The 13,203-nt window shown below is 42.5% G+C and overlaps 1 protein-coding gene across 1 annotated transcript in view; it reads right to left on the bottom strand.

Moving 5' to 3' along the window:
* Nucleotides 1-756: 756 nt before the first annotated feature.
* Nucleotides 757-13,203, bottom strand: part of UTP4 (UTP4 small subunit processome component) — a 47,080-nt gene continuing 34,633 nt past the window's right edge. The window contains exons 12-17 of the mRNA XM_017539224.2: nt 12,430-12,586; nt 9,709-9,876; nt 7,057-7,115; nt 4,364-4,648; nt 2,732-2,839; nt 757-958 (exon numbers count right to left, since the gene is read on the bottom strand). Of these exons, the coding sequence (XP_017394713.1) occupies nt 842-958; nt 2,732-2,839; nt 4,364-4,648; nt 7,057-7,115; nt 9,709-9,876; nt 12,430-12,586 (894 nt within the window). The 3' untranslated portion in view covers nt 757-841. The remainder of the gene's footprint in view (nt 959-2,731; nt 2,840-4,363; nt 4,649-7,056; nt 7,116-9,708; nt 9,877-12,429; nt 12,587-13,203) is intronic.

The following is a 13,203-nucleotide window of genomic DNA, read 5'->3' as shown; positions in this document are numbered from 1 at the left end:
TGGCTATCTACAGGTGTGATCATATGACACTATAGTCTCAATCTCCTGGGCTCCAGTAAGCCTCCCGGGTAGCTGGGACTACTGATGTGTGCCCAGTTTCTATATCTTTTTTTAGAGATAGGGTCTCCCTATGTTGCCCAGGTTGGTCTCTGGACTCAAGTGATGCTCCCACCTCAGCCTCCCAAAGTGCAGGGATTACACGCATGAGCCACAGTGCCTGGCCCTTCCATACCTTTTGAAACCAGCCTATAACCGATAAAAAGACAGTGAACGGGACTGATAACCCAAGCTTTTTTGCCTTTTACATAAAATTAATCACTGACTGCCAAAGGTCAAAGGCATCTAATTTTTAGATGGAGCACTCTCTTATAATGCTATAGTTGAAATTCTTCCTTGAACATTAAAGCTGATTATGGTTATTAGTGGTCAGGCTATGCTGAGTAAGTAATTATAGTCCCCTGCCCTCCAGAGCCATCCTGGGCAGATTTCTGCGCTGCTGCATAGGCTGGAGGCTGGCAGGCAGTGAAGGCCATTGGCCCTCTGAAGTCTTAGACATGTAATAGAGAACAGAGCCCAAATATCTTCTGATACTGCAGCCTACAGAATGAGCAGGACTCTATCAACATTAGCTGAGTTTGTAGCTACTCACCACGTTCTCCCAAATAGACACCTTGTTTGGAGTTTCCGTTCACTTTCATTCAATGAAGGGAAATGACTATCCATTATTCTGGAAGAAAACATTTGTAATGACTAGTCCTCAAGAATAATTTTGTTTTATTATCATGATTTGTGAAAAGCAACAGGGTAGACAGTTCAAGGAAGGACACAGAGAGTGCCCTGTTTAGGTTCCGAATTTCTTCTTTTTGATGGGTGGTGGGAGCTGAGCAATGATGTCATCCAGAGGCCGTTCTACTGCCACGAGTGTTCTTTCATCCAAAAGATCCATGAAGAGTAGAGGCTGCAGAGGGATGATAATGATTCTATCAGGACTTAGGATCCGGGGCCAGTCTTGAACAAACTAACTGTAGTTAAACGCTGTCTAAATTAAAAGGTTAGTCTAGTTCCAGGCTCAAATGATTTAATCTCTTGACAGTTTTTCCTGCTATAGGACTCAAAACAGTTGGAATGCATGAAAGCCTTTTCTTTTATTTTTTAGAGATGGGGGGTCTTACTATGTTGTCCAGGCTGGAGAGCAGTGGCCATTCACAGACATGATCAGCGTGCACTGAAGCCCTGAACTCCTGGGCAGTCATCCTGCCTCAGTCTCCTAAGTAGCTGGGATAATAGGTAGGTATGCATCGTTGCAACCTGCTCAAGATTGGGAGTTTTTAATTGGGTTCACTAATAAAAGGTCTCAGCAGGATTTTTTACATTTCTCTGGACAGAAAATCTACGATTCCCTTGTATCTCAGGAATCAATTTTAAGCAGCTAGAGTGCAATGGCGAAACCTTGGCTCACTGCAACCTCCACCTCCTGGGTTCAAGTGATTCTCCTGTCTCAGCCTCCCAAGTAGCTGGGATTACAGGCATGTGCCACCACACCCAGATAATTTTGTATTTTTAGTAGAGATGGGGTTTCTCCATGTTAGTCAGGCTGGTCTTGAACTCCCGACCTAAGGTGATCTGCCTGCCTCAGTCTCCCAAAGTGCTGGAATTACAGGTGTGAGCCACCATGCCCGGCAATTCTTTTTTTTTAAAGACAGAATCTCGATGTCGACCAGGCTGAGTACAGTGGTACAATCATACTGCAGTCTTGAACTCCTGAGTTCAAGCCATCATCCATCTCATCTCAGCCTCTTGAGTAGCACAGGCCAGCTAATTTTTGTATTTTTTTTTGTAGAGACTAGGTCTCACTATGTTGCCCAGACTGGTCTTGAACTCCAGCCTCAGCCTGCTAAAGTGCTGGGATTACCGCTGTGAATCACCATACCCAGCCTAAGGCAACTGACAACTGGAAAGTTACAAATGCATCAAGAAGCTAATCACATCTGAATAATTTACAGACCTCTCCTCTTTTTTTTTTTTGAGACAGAGTCTTGCTCTGTCACCCAAGCTGGAGTACAGTGGCGTGGTCTCAGCTCACTGCAACCTCTGCCTCCTGGGTTTAAGCAATTCTCTGCATCAGCCTCCCAAGTAGCTGGGATTATAGGTGCATACCATCACACCTGGCTAATTTTTTGTATTTTTAGTAGAGATGGGTTTCACCATCTTGGCCAGGCTGGTCTTGAACTCCTGACCTCACGATCCACCTACCTCACCTTTCTTTCTTTTCTTTTAATAGTGATGGGGTTTTGCCATGGTGCCAAGGCTGGTCTTGAACTTCTGGGCTAAGGAGATCCACCTGCCTTGGCCTCCCAAAGTGCTAGGATTACAGGTGTGCGCTACCAAGCCCAGCCTGCTTGATATCTATCCTATGGAACACTCCCATAAGAAGTAAAATTTAAAGCCAACTTTCACGCCAACAAAAACGCTACCTCAGCGTCAACATTTCTCACTAACCATGCATTTCATTTTGGTTAAGTATGATGTGCCTGCCTCTAACCTACTAAAGCAAGAACAATAAAACATATACAAGGGATAGGCAGTGACCTCAGAAAGGTCACTTGTCTCCCACAAACCAGGTTCTCTGCATGGAAAATGAAGGTGCTCTTATCTTCCCTTTGGGGATTTTATTACATTTCAGTATCACAAAGGAACCAGCTATCTAGAATAACACCACAACATGTTTTACCTTATATATCTTAGAAATTTTAAAAGCATGAGCTGTGCGCCTCTGGACATCTGATTCATTCGTGGGAGGAAACGGATTGTAGAGTAAGGTTTTGTCATTTGGAAGGGGCTAAAAAGACAAAGATATATATTGTTTAAATGGTTACTTTTATTGTGCTTCTACAGACCAAAGGACTGTACTGCATTTTCAGCCCAACATCATCTTCTAACTATCATATATATTGAGTACCACCCTGACATTCATTAATTCAGGAAAACAACTGAACTGATTATACCGCTATTCAGAAAAACGGGGCAGTGGGGTGAGAGAAGAAGAAAAGGAGAGAGAGGGAAGAGCTGAAGCTACTCTTGCAGCCGCAAGGCAGAAGGTGGGAATATGAGGCAAAGAGAGCTTGTTACTCCATGCAGCAAGATCAAAGGGCCCTACTGGGGCTTCTAGCCTGTCTCATCAGTAACACTTTGTCAGAAAGAAACAAACTGGCAAGTGCCGGAGCTCAGCCCACGCAGGCTCTGTGCTTTCTAGACTCTCCCCCAACCAGATCACAGACTGGACAAGTGACTGAAGTTCTCCCCAGGCGGAACCTCAACACAAACCACCCCTGCTGATGTCACTGACACCTCGAGGTGGCCTCTGGCCAAACAAATGATATTTTGTCTCTGACTTCCTTGAGAAATAGCTATGCCCAGTATACGGAAGCAATGAACTTAAAACCAATGCTTGGGAAAAAAATGATCTGAGCTCAGTTACAAAGACACAAGAGAGTGGGAGGGGCCCCTTCCTGTATCACTCATCTTGCACAAGGCACTTGTCAGCCAGCTCTGCTTCCCACACCCAGAGGTCGCAGGGCCCATGAGATGATTCCAATGACACATCCCTGTGCACACCTCCTTTAGAGCCATCTGCTGCTTTCCCTCATGTTCCTTCCACCCCCACCTTCACAGACACACCAAAACACCATGTGATGGTTGTAATCTAAGCCCAAAGTGCAGGACAGGCATGGCCACAATGCTCCTAGGAAACAAAGCACCTGCCCAGGAAAGACATATAAATTCAGGGTGAATCAAAACAGCAGCTGGCAAAGAGGCTGGAATCTAAAACTGAAGAAAATGCTCCTATCCCATCTACATCACAGCCATGAAGATTTTTCCTAGCTGGGTTTTTTGGAGATGTTAAGACCAGTTCTTCAAGCCTGCAGACAGTATTTCAGTATCTTCAGCCAAGGGGCATAGGGGTCAAAACCTCAGCATGTTACCTCCTTTAGAAACCATGTTATTCAGACACCCCAGGGTTCAAAGTCCAAAGAGCCAAATCAATGAAACTTCCTGATGAAGGTCACCTTCTCAATACTGACCTAATCACTTTTGTATGTAAGATTTATGTGTTCATTGGCAAAGCAGAGAAATAGTCAAATCAGCAAAAGCCAGTATACAAAGGCCAGCCCCATCCCTGAGATCCTCCCGAAGAACTGTGGGAACACAAATCAGGTAGTCTGTAAAACAAAACCCCCTCTCCTCCAAGGAATGTACTAGCTACCGTTATTCCGATTCTCCTTCCTCTATTTTACTGTACTTGTTGCTTTTAGAATGTGAAGTTTCAGAAGAAGATTTGGTGAGGTAGCAGGGAAGAACTCACCAATGACTTGTCAATGATGCAGAACATGTAGGCATCATGGAGAAGGATGTGCATCGGTCTCTTCGGATGAAAACTGATATGTGTGATAGGAGTATCCCTTTGGAGCCAAAGGTGGTGAAAGCCGTGCTTCTGGACAGTCCGGCTCCAATCTGTATAGTGTTTGTCTGGGATGCTGTACTCAAATACCTGAGGAAGGACATGACACAGAGGAATGCAGGCTGGTACCCAGGAAGACCAGAAGGGCATTCTCCTTCCTAACCAGAAAGTATCTATACAAACCTTCAACTGTATTCAGTTTATTCAGTCTATGCTCTCCCACCACTTTTTTTATTGAAAAATTTTAGAAGGGAAATTATAGAACAATAAAAGTCATCCTGCAATCTTGACATTCCTCTTTTCCAAGACAAGAGCAACCCTCAATTTCGTGTTTACATCTTTTCGGAGCTATTTTAGGCATATAATACATAGTGTTCTGTATCTTGCTGCTTCTTGCTTAGTGTTATATCATGGAGACTGACCCACACCAATATACACATATACATCAGTCATGCCCATTCTGAAACATACAGTAGTCCACTCATTTTATGCATGCATCATGATTTATTTATCCACCCTACTTAATGGACATTATCTTGTTTCACATCTTTGTCTACTATAAACAAAACTGCAATGAACTGGTCTCTGTATAAAAGTCTTTTTTGCATAGCTGAAAGTAAATATATATATATATATATATATATATATATATATATATATATTAAAAACTCTCAGAAATGAAATTTCTAAGTCAAAGATTAGTCGGCTTAAACATTTTTAAGGTATTGCCAAAATGTCCTCCAAAAGGGTTAGGATAATTTACACAACGTGTGAGAGTACCGTTTTCCTATACCCTCACAACACTGTGTATTATCAACTCTTTGATCTTTGCTAATTTAACGGATATAAAAAATTTCCCATCAGTTTTACTTTTAGAAGCACTTAAGGGACCAAGTACCAGTAAAAGGTATTGGGGTAAACATTATCATCATGTGTGACATAGGCAAAGATGTGGCTTCACTACTCTTTCAGTCTTTGATCAAGACTCAAGTCTATAAAACAGAGATTTCACTTTTTGGACAGTACGTATGTGTGAGTGTAAAAACTGACCATCAAAACAGTAAGCATCGTTTGCCTAGCAGTCTACTTAAATGTGCTTCGAAAATTACATTTAATCTTTCCAACAGCTCAGTGAGGTAGATACCATCTCCAATTTTACAGATAAAGACATAGAATAATTGATAACTTCCTAATGTGTTCTGCAGCCGAGGTTTTTTTTTTTTTTTTTTTNAAATTGATAGATACATAACTACTGAAATTTCAAAAGGTGGATTTTAGGTACCACCATGGTATGTCAATCACTGTCAGGAAACATTGATCTCATCCAACTTCAGTTTCGGCAACTGAGGCTCAGAGAGGTTAAGTGGATTTTCAAAAGTCACACAGGGAGTTGCTGGAAAAGCCAGAAATACAGGAATTCAGATTTCTTTCTAATTAGGCCAGGGCTCTTTAGTCCACATCAACCTGCTGGTTTTACAGTGTTCTTCAAAGGCACATTGAAAAGTACTGAAAAAGGAACATCCTTGTGTTAGCCTGACGTTAGGAAACTGAAAGAAACCTTATGTATTAAATCGGCTACAAAGAAACCTCCCTTTAGCGTTAAGCAGAAGAGGACATTGAAAGCATAGGTTCACCTCATTTCACCCCTTCCAGCCCCTGGGTGGGCGCTGGATAACGGTGCCCAGGGCAGGTGAGGCTGGAAAGGCCCAGCCCTCTCAGTGCCATGTGCCAGGCGCCCCACAGCTGTGACTCGAGGTGACTGATGATGCTGGAGAGAGGAGTCTGCGGAGGATGACAGCAGCTGAGAGAACAAGCTTTAGCATCAGATGAGCCTGGGTTCTAACCCTTCTCACCACTCACAAGCTTGACCTTGGGCCAGTTACTCAGCCTTTTGGAGCCTCAGTTCCCTCATCTGTAATATTCTCATAGACTGCTGAAAAAAGTAAGTACTAGCTAGAGAAAATGCTTAATACAGCAGAAGTAGCTTTTGTTTTTACTTCGTGGTGCCTTTCCCTAGACTGAATGATCATATGCCATGAAATACAAGTAGCTCTTTTCTTTTGAGACTGAGTTTCACTCTTGTTGCCTAGGCTGGAGTGCAATGGCACGATCTCAGCTCACTGCAACCTATGCCTCCCAGGTTCAAGTGATTCTGCTGAGTAGCAGGGATTACAGGCACCCACCATCACGCCCAACTAATTTTGAATTTTTTTAGTAGAGACAGGGTTTCACCATGTTGGTCAGGCTGGTCTTGAACTCCTGACCTCAGGTGATCCACCCACCTCGGCCTCCCAAAGTGCTGGGATTACAGGCATGAGCCACCGTACCTGGCCTACAAGTAGCTTTTAACCACAGCTTCAATATATTAGGAGACAGAAAACTTGTTAAACTGAGTAGTCAAACCTTAAATGCTCTTTCTAATCATGTGAGTCCACAATTCTAAGTATCTTTAATACAAATGCGACTACTTTCCAAAAATCAAGTCTTCAGGAAATAAAACTAGCACCACATTAAGCTAATTATTAGTGTTTTTAAGGGGTTAATATAAAAGATGTAGTAGATATCTGCTTTTCCTTGGAGAGACATTTATTCCTTACTTGCAGCTGATCCATGGGTGGGCACATATCCAAGCCTGACCAATCAGCATTTCTAACACCTAGGCATAGACGTTTGCTGTAAGTCAATTTAATTTTGCTGTAAGTCCATTTAATCCGCGCCCGTCCTGCCACCTGTATGCCTTTTTTTGTGAAGTCTGTTTACGTATTTTGCCCATTTGTTAACTTGGTTGCTTGCTTTCTAGTTTTTAGATTCTTTATATATTCCTATATCAGACATGTGATCTGCAAATATTTACTTTCAGCCTCGTCTTTTTCTTCTCTTAATTGTATCTTTTGAAGAGAAGTTCCTAATTTCGATGACATCTAGCTTATCAATTTTTTCTTCTATGAATTGTGCTTTTGGCATCTTATTTGGAAAATCTTTGCCTAACTGAAAGTCGCAATGATTTCCTGCTAGGTTTTCTTCTAGAAATTGTATAGCTTTAGGTTTTACATTTAGCCTTAGTATCTACTTTGAATTAATCCTTATATATGGTGCAGGGTGTGGATCAAAGTTGATTAAATAATATGCAAAAAAAGATGAATATTTAATTGTCCCAGCACAATTTTTAAGGGGATTATCCTTTTTCCACTGAATTACCTTTTTACCTGTGTTGAAAATCAGTTGACCAAGTATGTGTGAGTTTATTTCTAGACTCTCTAGTCTACCTGAACATGGCTTTTTCATTTTTTTAATTGTAAAATACATATATATAACATAAAATTTGCCATGTTAGCCACGTGTAATTTTACAATTCAGTGACATTAATGTTAATCACAGTGTTGTGCCATCATCACCACTATTTTTTCCAAAATGAACATTTTTTTAAATCTCACTTTTTTCTTTAAAAACCTTGGGAACTTTGAATTGCATTCCATAATAACCCCCAGTTTTGTTTTACTATAAAAAAATAATGTTGCCTTTCTAGAAAGATGAGCCATGTTTAGCCTGTGACTTTGTGTGATTCCACAGCCTCCCTCCTTCCCTAGGGGGTGCAAACACCCATTTCAGGGCCTCAAAGGAAAGCAGAGAATTTACAGGGACCTTAGAGGTCTTCTAGGAACGCCCCTTTGTTTTAGAGATGTGAAAAGTGAGAACCCGATCACAGGGCTGGTAAGTGACAGAGCCAGCTGAGAAATAAGAAATGCTATTTTTGTGCTGCTGAAGGGTTTGTACTCAATCCTGACGGCTTCCCCTCTATGCAATCTGGCTTTGGTGAAATCTACTCTCCTCTGCTTCAGGACACCAGAAAAGTAAAAACAATACAGCCTTCCTCAGAGGGTTTCACCAAGGGGTAAAAATGCCTCATAGTCAACAAAAGTGGGAGATCAGGAAGAGAAAAGGCAGCGACCTGTAGGTTTCTAACTGTTAAAAAGGCAGCCATTTGGAAGAGAATGCTTTGAAAGCGTTTGATCACAAAGCAAGGACGACACTGAGCGGCTCTGCCTTCTGTCGGGATGGATTGCTGGCTGTGGGTTCAAATAGAAAACAGCCCTATTCACAGGCCCGGTTAAAGAGCAGCCTCTCCTCTCCTCGTAATTCTTAACTATTATTGTGGTGGGCCTTTCCCTTCAAACACTGGGAATCGTGATCCAACCTATCATGTGAAGTGGAGTTTCCCAGTATTCTTGGAAATATTGGCAGCCCTGCTCATAAATGCAAATTTTCTGAACAAGAAACACCCAGGGTTTCTTTCAATGGTTCACCTTTTTAGAGCACTTACTACGGTGCTGGGTAACATTCTAAGCACTTTTCATACTTACCACAACTCAGTGAGGGCTAGACATGGTGGCTCATGTCTGTAACTCTAGCACTATGGGAGGCCAAGGTGGGAGAATCGCTTAAGCCCAGGGGTTCAAGACCAACCAAAAAAACATAGGAAGACTTCATCTCTAAAAAAAAAAAAAAAAAAAAAAAGATTAGCTAGGTGTGGTGGGGCTCGCCTGTAGTCCCAGCTACTCAGGAGGCGGAGGTTGGAGGACTGCTTAAGCCCAGAGGTCAAGGCTGCAGTGAGCTGTGATTGTACCACTGTGCTCAGTCTGGGCGACAGAGTGAAACCCCATCTCAAAAAAATAAAAAGCATAGTTAACCACTTACAAAATGAACAGCATTTGTGGAGAACTGAGAGTAAAAAGCCTTTCCCTCAGAGTAAATCCTTCTATACAAATTGCTTATAAGTATGTCATCGAACAGGGAGTCTACAGCTGTATGCTAGGTTTTAAAGAAATTAACATCTAGGCATGGATTTTTATGTACAATTGCAAAGCATGTGCATGCTACACACACTCTTTAATGATCAGTGAAAAATGTTTTCCCTTTTTTGAAGTTTTGATAGTGTTTACCTTGACATTACAAGGCAAGCCATGAAAAGAACTCTATTATCTGCAACTGTTTGTCTGTGTACACAGCATTTTCCTCCCCAAAACATAGAAAGAAACTGGATGTGTTTACATCACCCACAAATGATTAATTTCAAATTTCCATGTATGAATGGTTTCACTGGGCCAGTAGCTGATTTTAATGTTACAGAGGATGGCTTCTGGGTTCCATAAAAATAAAACAGGATTCCAAACCTGGAAAAAACTCTTCGTTAAAAAGAAAAAAGTCTAATAAATTTCCAGGTCATGCCAATCTGCCTTGAATCTTTTAACTGCAGGGTAAACTGCCTCCTGTACAATGATTCAAACTGCTGCCATGAAACCCTATCCTCACCTTTAGCTGTTTTACATTGTAGACATGGACTCCAGCACTGGTACCTGATGCGGCTAGCCAATTCCCATCTGGACTGACTGCCAAAAGACACATGGCCTCCACTGTCCCTGTGAAAACAGAAGAGTTAGATCTCTGAATTCATAGTGTCCACAGCCAGCCCTGGATATGATGGCAAAAGCCAAGGAGACTCTCAGAGTTTTAAATCACTGCCAGGATAATTTTTTGATCACTGTGCAAATTAGTTCTAGATGTTAATGTGTCTACTTTTTCCATCTAATTATTTAGCCATCCTGCATGTAAAGATCCAGAGAGATAAAACAGAAGTTATTACTTGCTCAGGCCTAAGGCACTGCTTACTATGGGAATAGAGAACCATGGTAGCATCTACCACTAAAATATATACTAATTGTTTCAAACTCCTTTCCTACCAAAATTTTTTTTTAAATCAAAGTTATGGACAGGCTTGGGCATGGTGGCTCACACCTGTAATCCCAGCACTTTGGGAGGTGGAGGTGGATCACCTGAGTTCAGGAGTTTGAGACCAACATGGTGAAACCTCATCTCTACAAAATATACCATCATTAGGCCAGGCGCAGTGGCTCATGCCTGTAATCCCAGCACTCTGGGAGGCCAAGGCGGGTGGATCACAAGGTCAGGAGATTGAGACCATCATGGGTAACACAGTGAAACATGTCTTGACTAAAAATACAAAAAATTAGCCGGGCGTGGTGGCACGTCCCTATAGTTCCAGCTACTAGGGAGGCTGAGGCAGAAGAATCACTTGAGCCTGAGAGGCAGAGGTTGCAATGAACTGAGATCGCACCACTGCACTCCAGCCTGCATGACAGAGTGAGACTCTGTCTCAAACAACCCCATCCCCCAAAAAAAACCCCAAAAACACAACAACAACAAAGTTACAAACATCAAGTTCAATAGACTTAACGCCTATCTAATTTATTGGGTGCCTGCTGTATATTTTGCATTAAGGGAGGATGGGCATGTCTGAGCCATCTTTGTCATCTAGAGACTTTAAACCAATCTGGCAACATGACGACTAGTGTGGGATAAAAATTGGACAGTGATGCTCAATGCCAAAATGCGTGCTGCATGTAACGCCCCCAAACGATAAAATGGCTTTATAACAAGCATAACCCAGCTGCCAAAGGATGGGTGGGGATGGGGAGAAAAGGATGGGGAACGGTGCAAGCTAAGTGATGAGGACTAGAATATGCAGGTTTGAGGGCTGTGAAGAAACCAGCTTGACTACAAGGGGAAGTGAGATGACAGAAGCGAAAAATAGTCATATACATAATGCAGAGCTGAATCTCAGGGAGTGCTAGATGCAAGATAAATAGTCTACGTTTTGTAATAAAAACATATATAGATAATAAATAGTTTGATTTATCTGACCCCTAACTTGTGGGTTTCTTCTGTAGACTTCGGATCAGCTTATGAACAGTGAGACTTGAGGTTAAAAGAGTTGACTTTCACTAGGCATGGTGGCTCACACCTGTAATCCCAGCACTTTGGGAGGCTGTGGCAGGAGGATTGCTTGAGCCCAGGAGTTCAAGACCAGGCTGGGCAACATGGTGAAACCCCAGCTCTACAGAAATACAAAACTTAGCTGGGTGTGGTGGCACACTCCTGCGTACTTGGGAGGCTGAGGTGGAAGGATCACCTGAGCCTGGGGAGGCTGAGGCTGCAGTGAGCCATAATTACACCACTGCGCTTCTGCCTTGGCCAAAGAGCAAGACCCTGTCTCAAAAAAGACAGGGTGATAGAGTGAAATGGCAGTGAAGCAGCTAAAATCCAAGACAAGGGAGAGGAAAAAGGCCTATGGGAAGTATCCAAACAACTAGCAGCTTAAGCTGGAAGCTGAGTCTAAGTCCTTAACAGTTAGCCATAGCTAGCTATATAGGCACACTCATGTTAATAATACTCATATTCTCAAGGAAAATAGAAAAATGGTCAGGAACATTAAATGCAGGTAATTAAACTGTATGTAGAAGGATACTTTTGGGCCAGGCACAATGCCTCATGCCTATCATCTCAGCTAGGAGGCCAGGATGGGAGGATCACTTGAGCCCACGAGTTCAAAACCAACCTAGGCAACATAATGAGCCCCTATATCAACAAAAAAAAATTTTTTTTAATTAGGTGGGCACAGTGGTGTGCATCTATAGTCCCAGCTACACAGGATGCTCAGATGGGAGGATCACTTAAGCCCAGGAGGTCGAGGTGGCAGTGATCTATGATTGTACCTTTTTATAAACCACCAAAAAAGGCAATATGCCCCAAAATACTTATATACAAATACATGAAAACATCAAAATATTAATGGAAGCTATTGTCAGGATTAAAATGATTTTAACTTTCTTCTTGCTCTGCTAACAAACTAAGAAGGATGATGAAACTTCTCTGGCCCCAAATAAGGAATCAAAAACTCAGTGAGAAAAGAGTAGGTGTGAAGAACATTGCAGATCTCATCGAGAGTCTTCATCTGCCAGCTATCTCCTCCTACTTGAAACTGCAAACATGTGAGTGAGTGGATCTGCAGGGTAGGAGGAACACGAGGGAACTCCCGACATGGAGGCTTAAAAGGAAAAAAGTTACATCTTAGACACGACAAGTCTCCCCATGGCCAGTTACCAGATTCCCACCTGACTGAGGCTGGAAAGCATGCAGGTGCTTGAAGCTTCCTCCTGACAGCTGAACGATATGCAGAGCTCCTTGATTTGATGCTACAAAGAGCTTTGTAGAATCCTCAGAAAACAAAATCTGAAGGGCAGAGCGAAGGAATGCTGGCATTTTGGAAACCTTTGGATGAACCAGTAACAAAAGCCAGTGAGAGAAGGGAGACCTACAGCCCATCAGAAACCATCACAGCCATGCTTAAGTTACATTAAAGCTTCCTGTCTCTAAGTAAGCCAACTGACTCAGGACACAGAACACTGGTTTCTCTCCAATAATCTATACATCCCCCTTCCGTCTCTTTAGTAAATATTCACTTCCCTATCAAAGAAATAACTAAGTCACATATGAAACCACTAAACAGAAAAGCCTTAACTTTACTGCCTGTAGGGCATTCCCCCACCCCTCTAAGAACATAAATCAAAATGGAAATAAAGGCTGGGTGCAGGTCGGGTGTAGTGTCTCACACCTGCAATCCCAGCACTTTGGGAGGCCAAGGCAGGTGGATTACCTGAAGTCAGGAGTTTGAAACCAGCCTAGCCAACGTACTAAAAACTGTCTCTACTAAAAATACAAAAATTAGCTGACGTGGTGGTGGACACCTGTAATTCCAGCTATTCAGGAGGCTGAGGCAGGAGAATTGCTTGAACCTGGGAGGGGAAGGTCACAGTGAGCTAATATTGCGCCATTGCACTCCAGCCTTGGTGACAAGAGCAAAACTGTCTCGAAAAAAAAACATTCCT

This window comes from Cebus imitator, unplaced genomic scaffold, assembly GCF_001604975.1.
Source record: "Cebus imitator isolate Cc_AM_T3 unplaced genomic scaffold, Cebus_imitator-1.0 Scaffold118, whole genome shotgun sequence".
Taxonomy (NCBI): domain Eukaryota; kingdom Metazoa; phylum Chordata; class Mammalia; order Primates; family Cebidae; genus Cebus; species Cebus imitator.
This window is presented reverse-complemented; position numbering and strand designations above follow the sequence as displayed.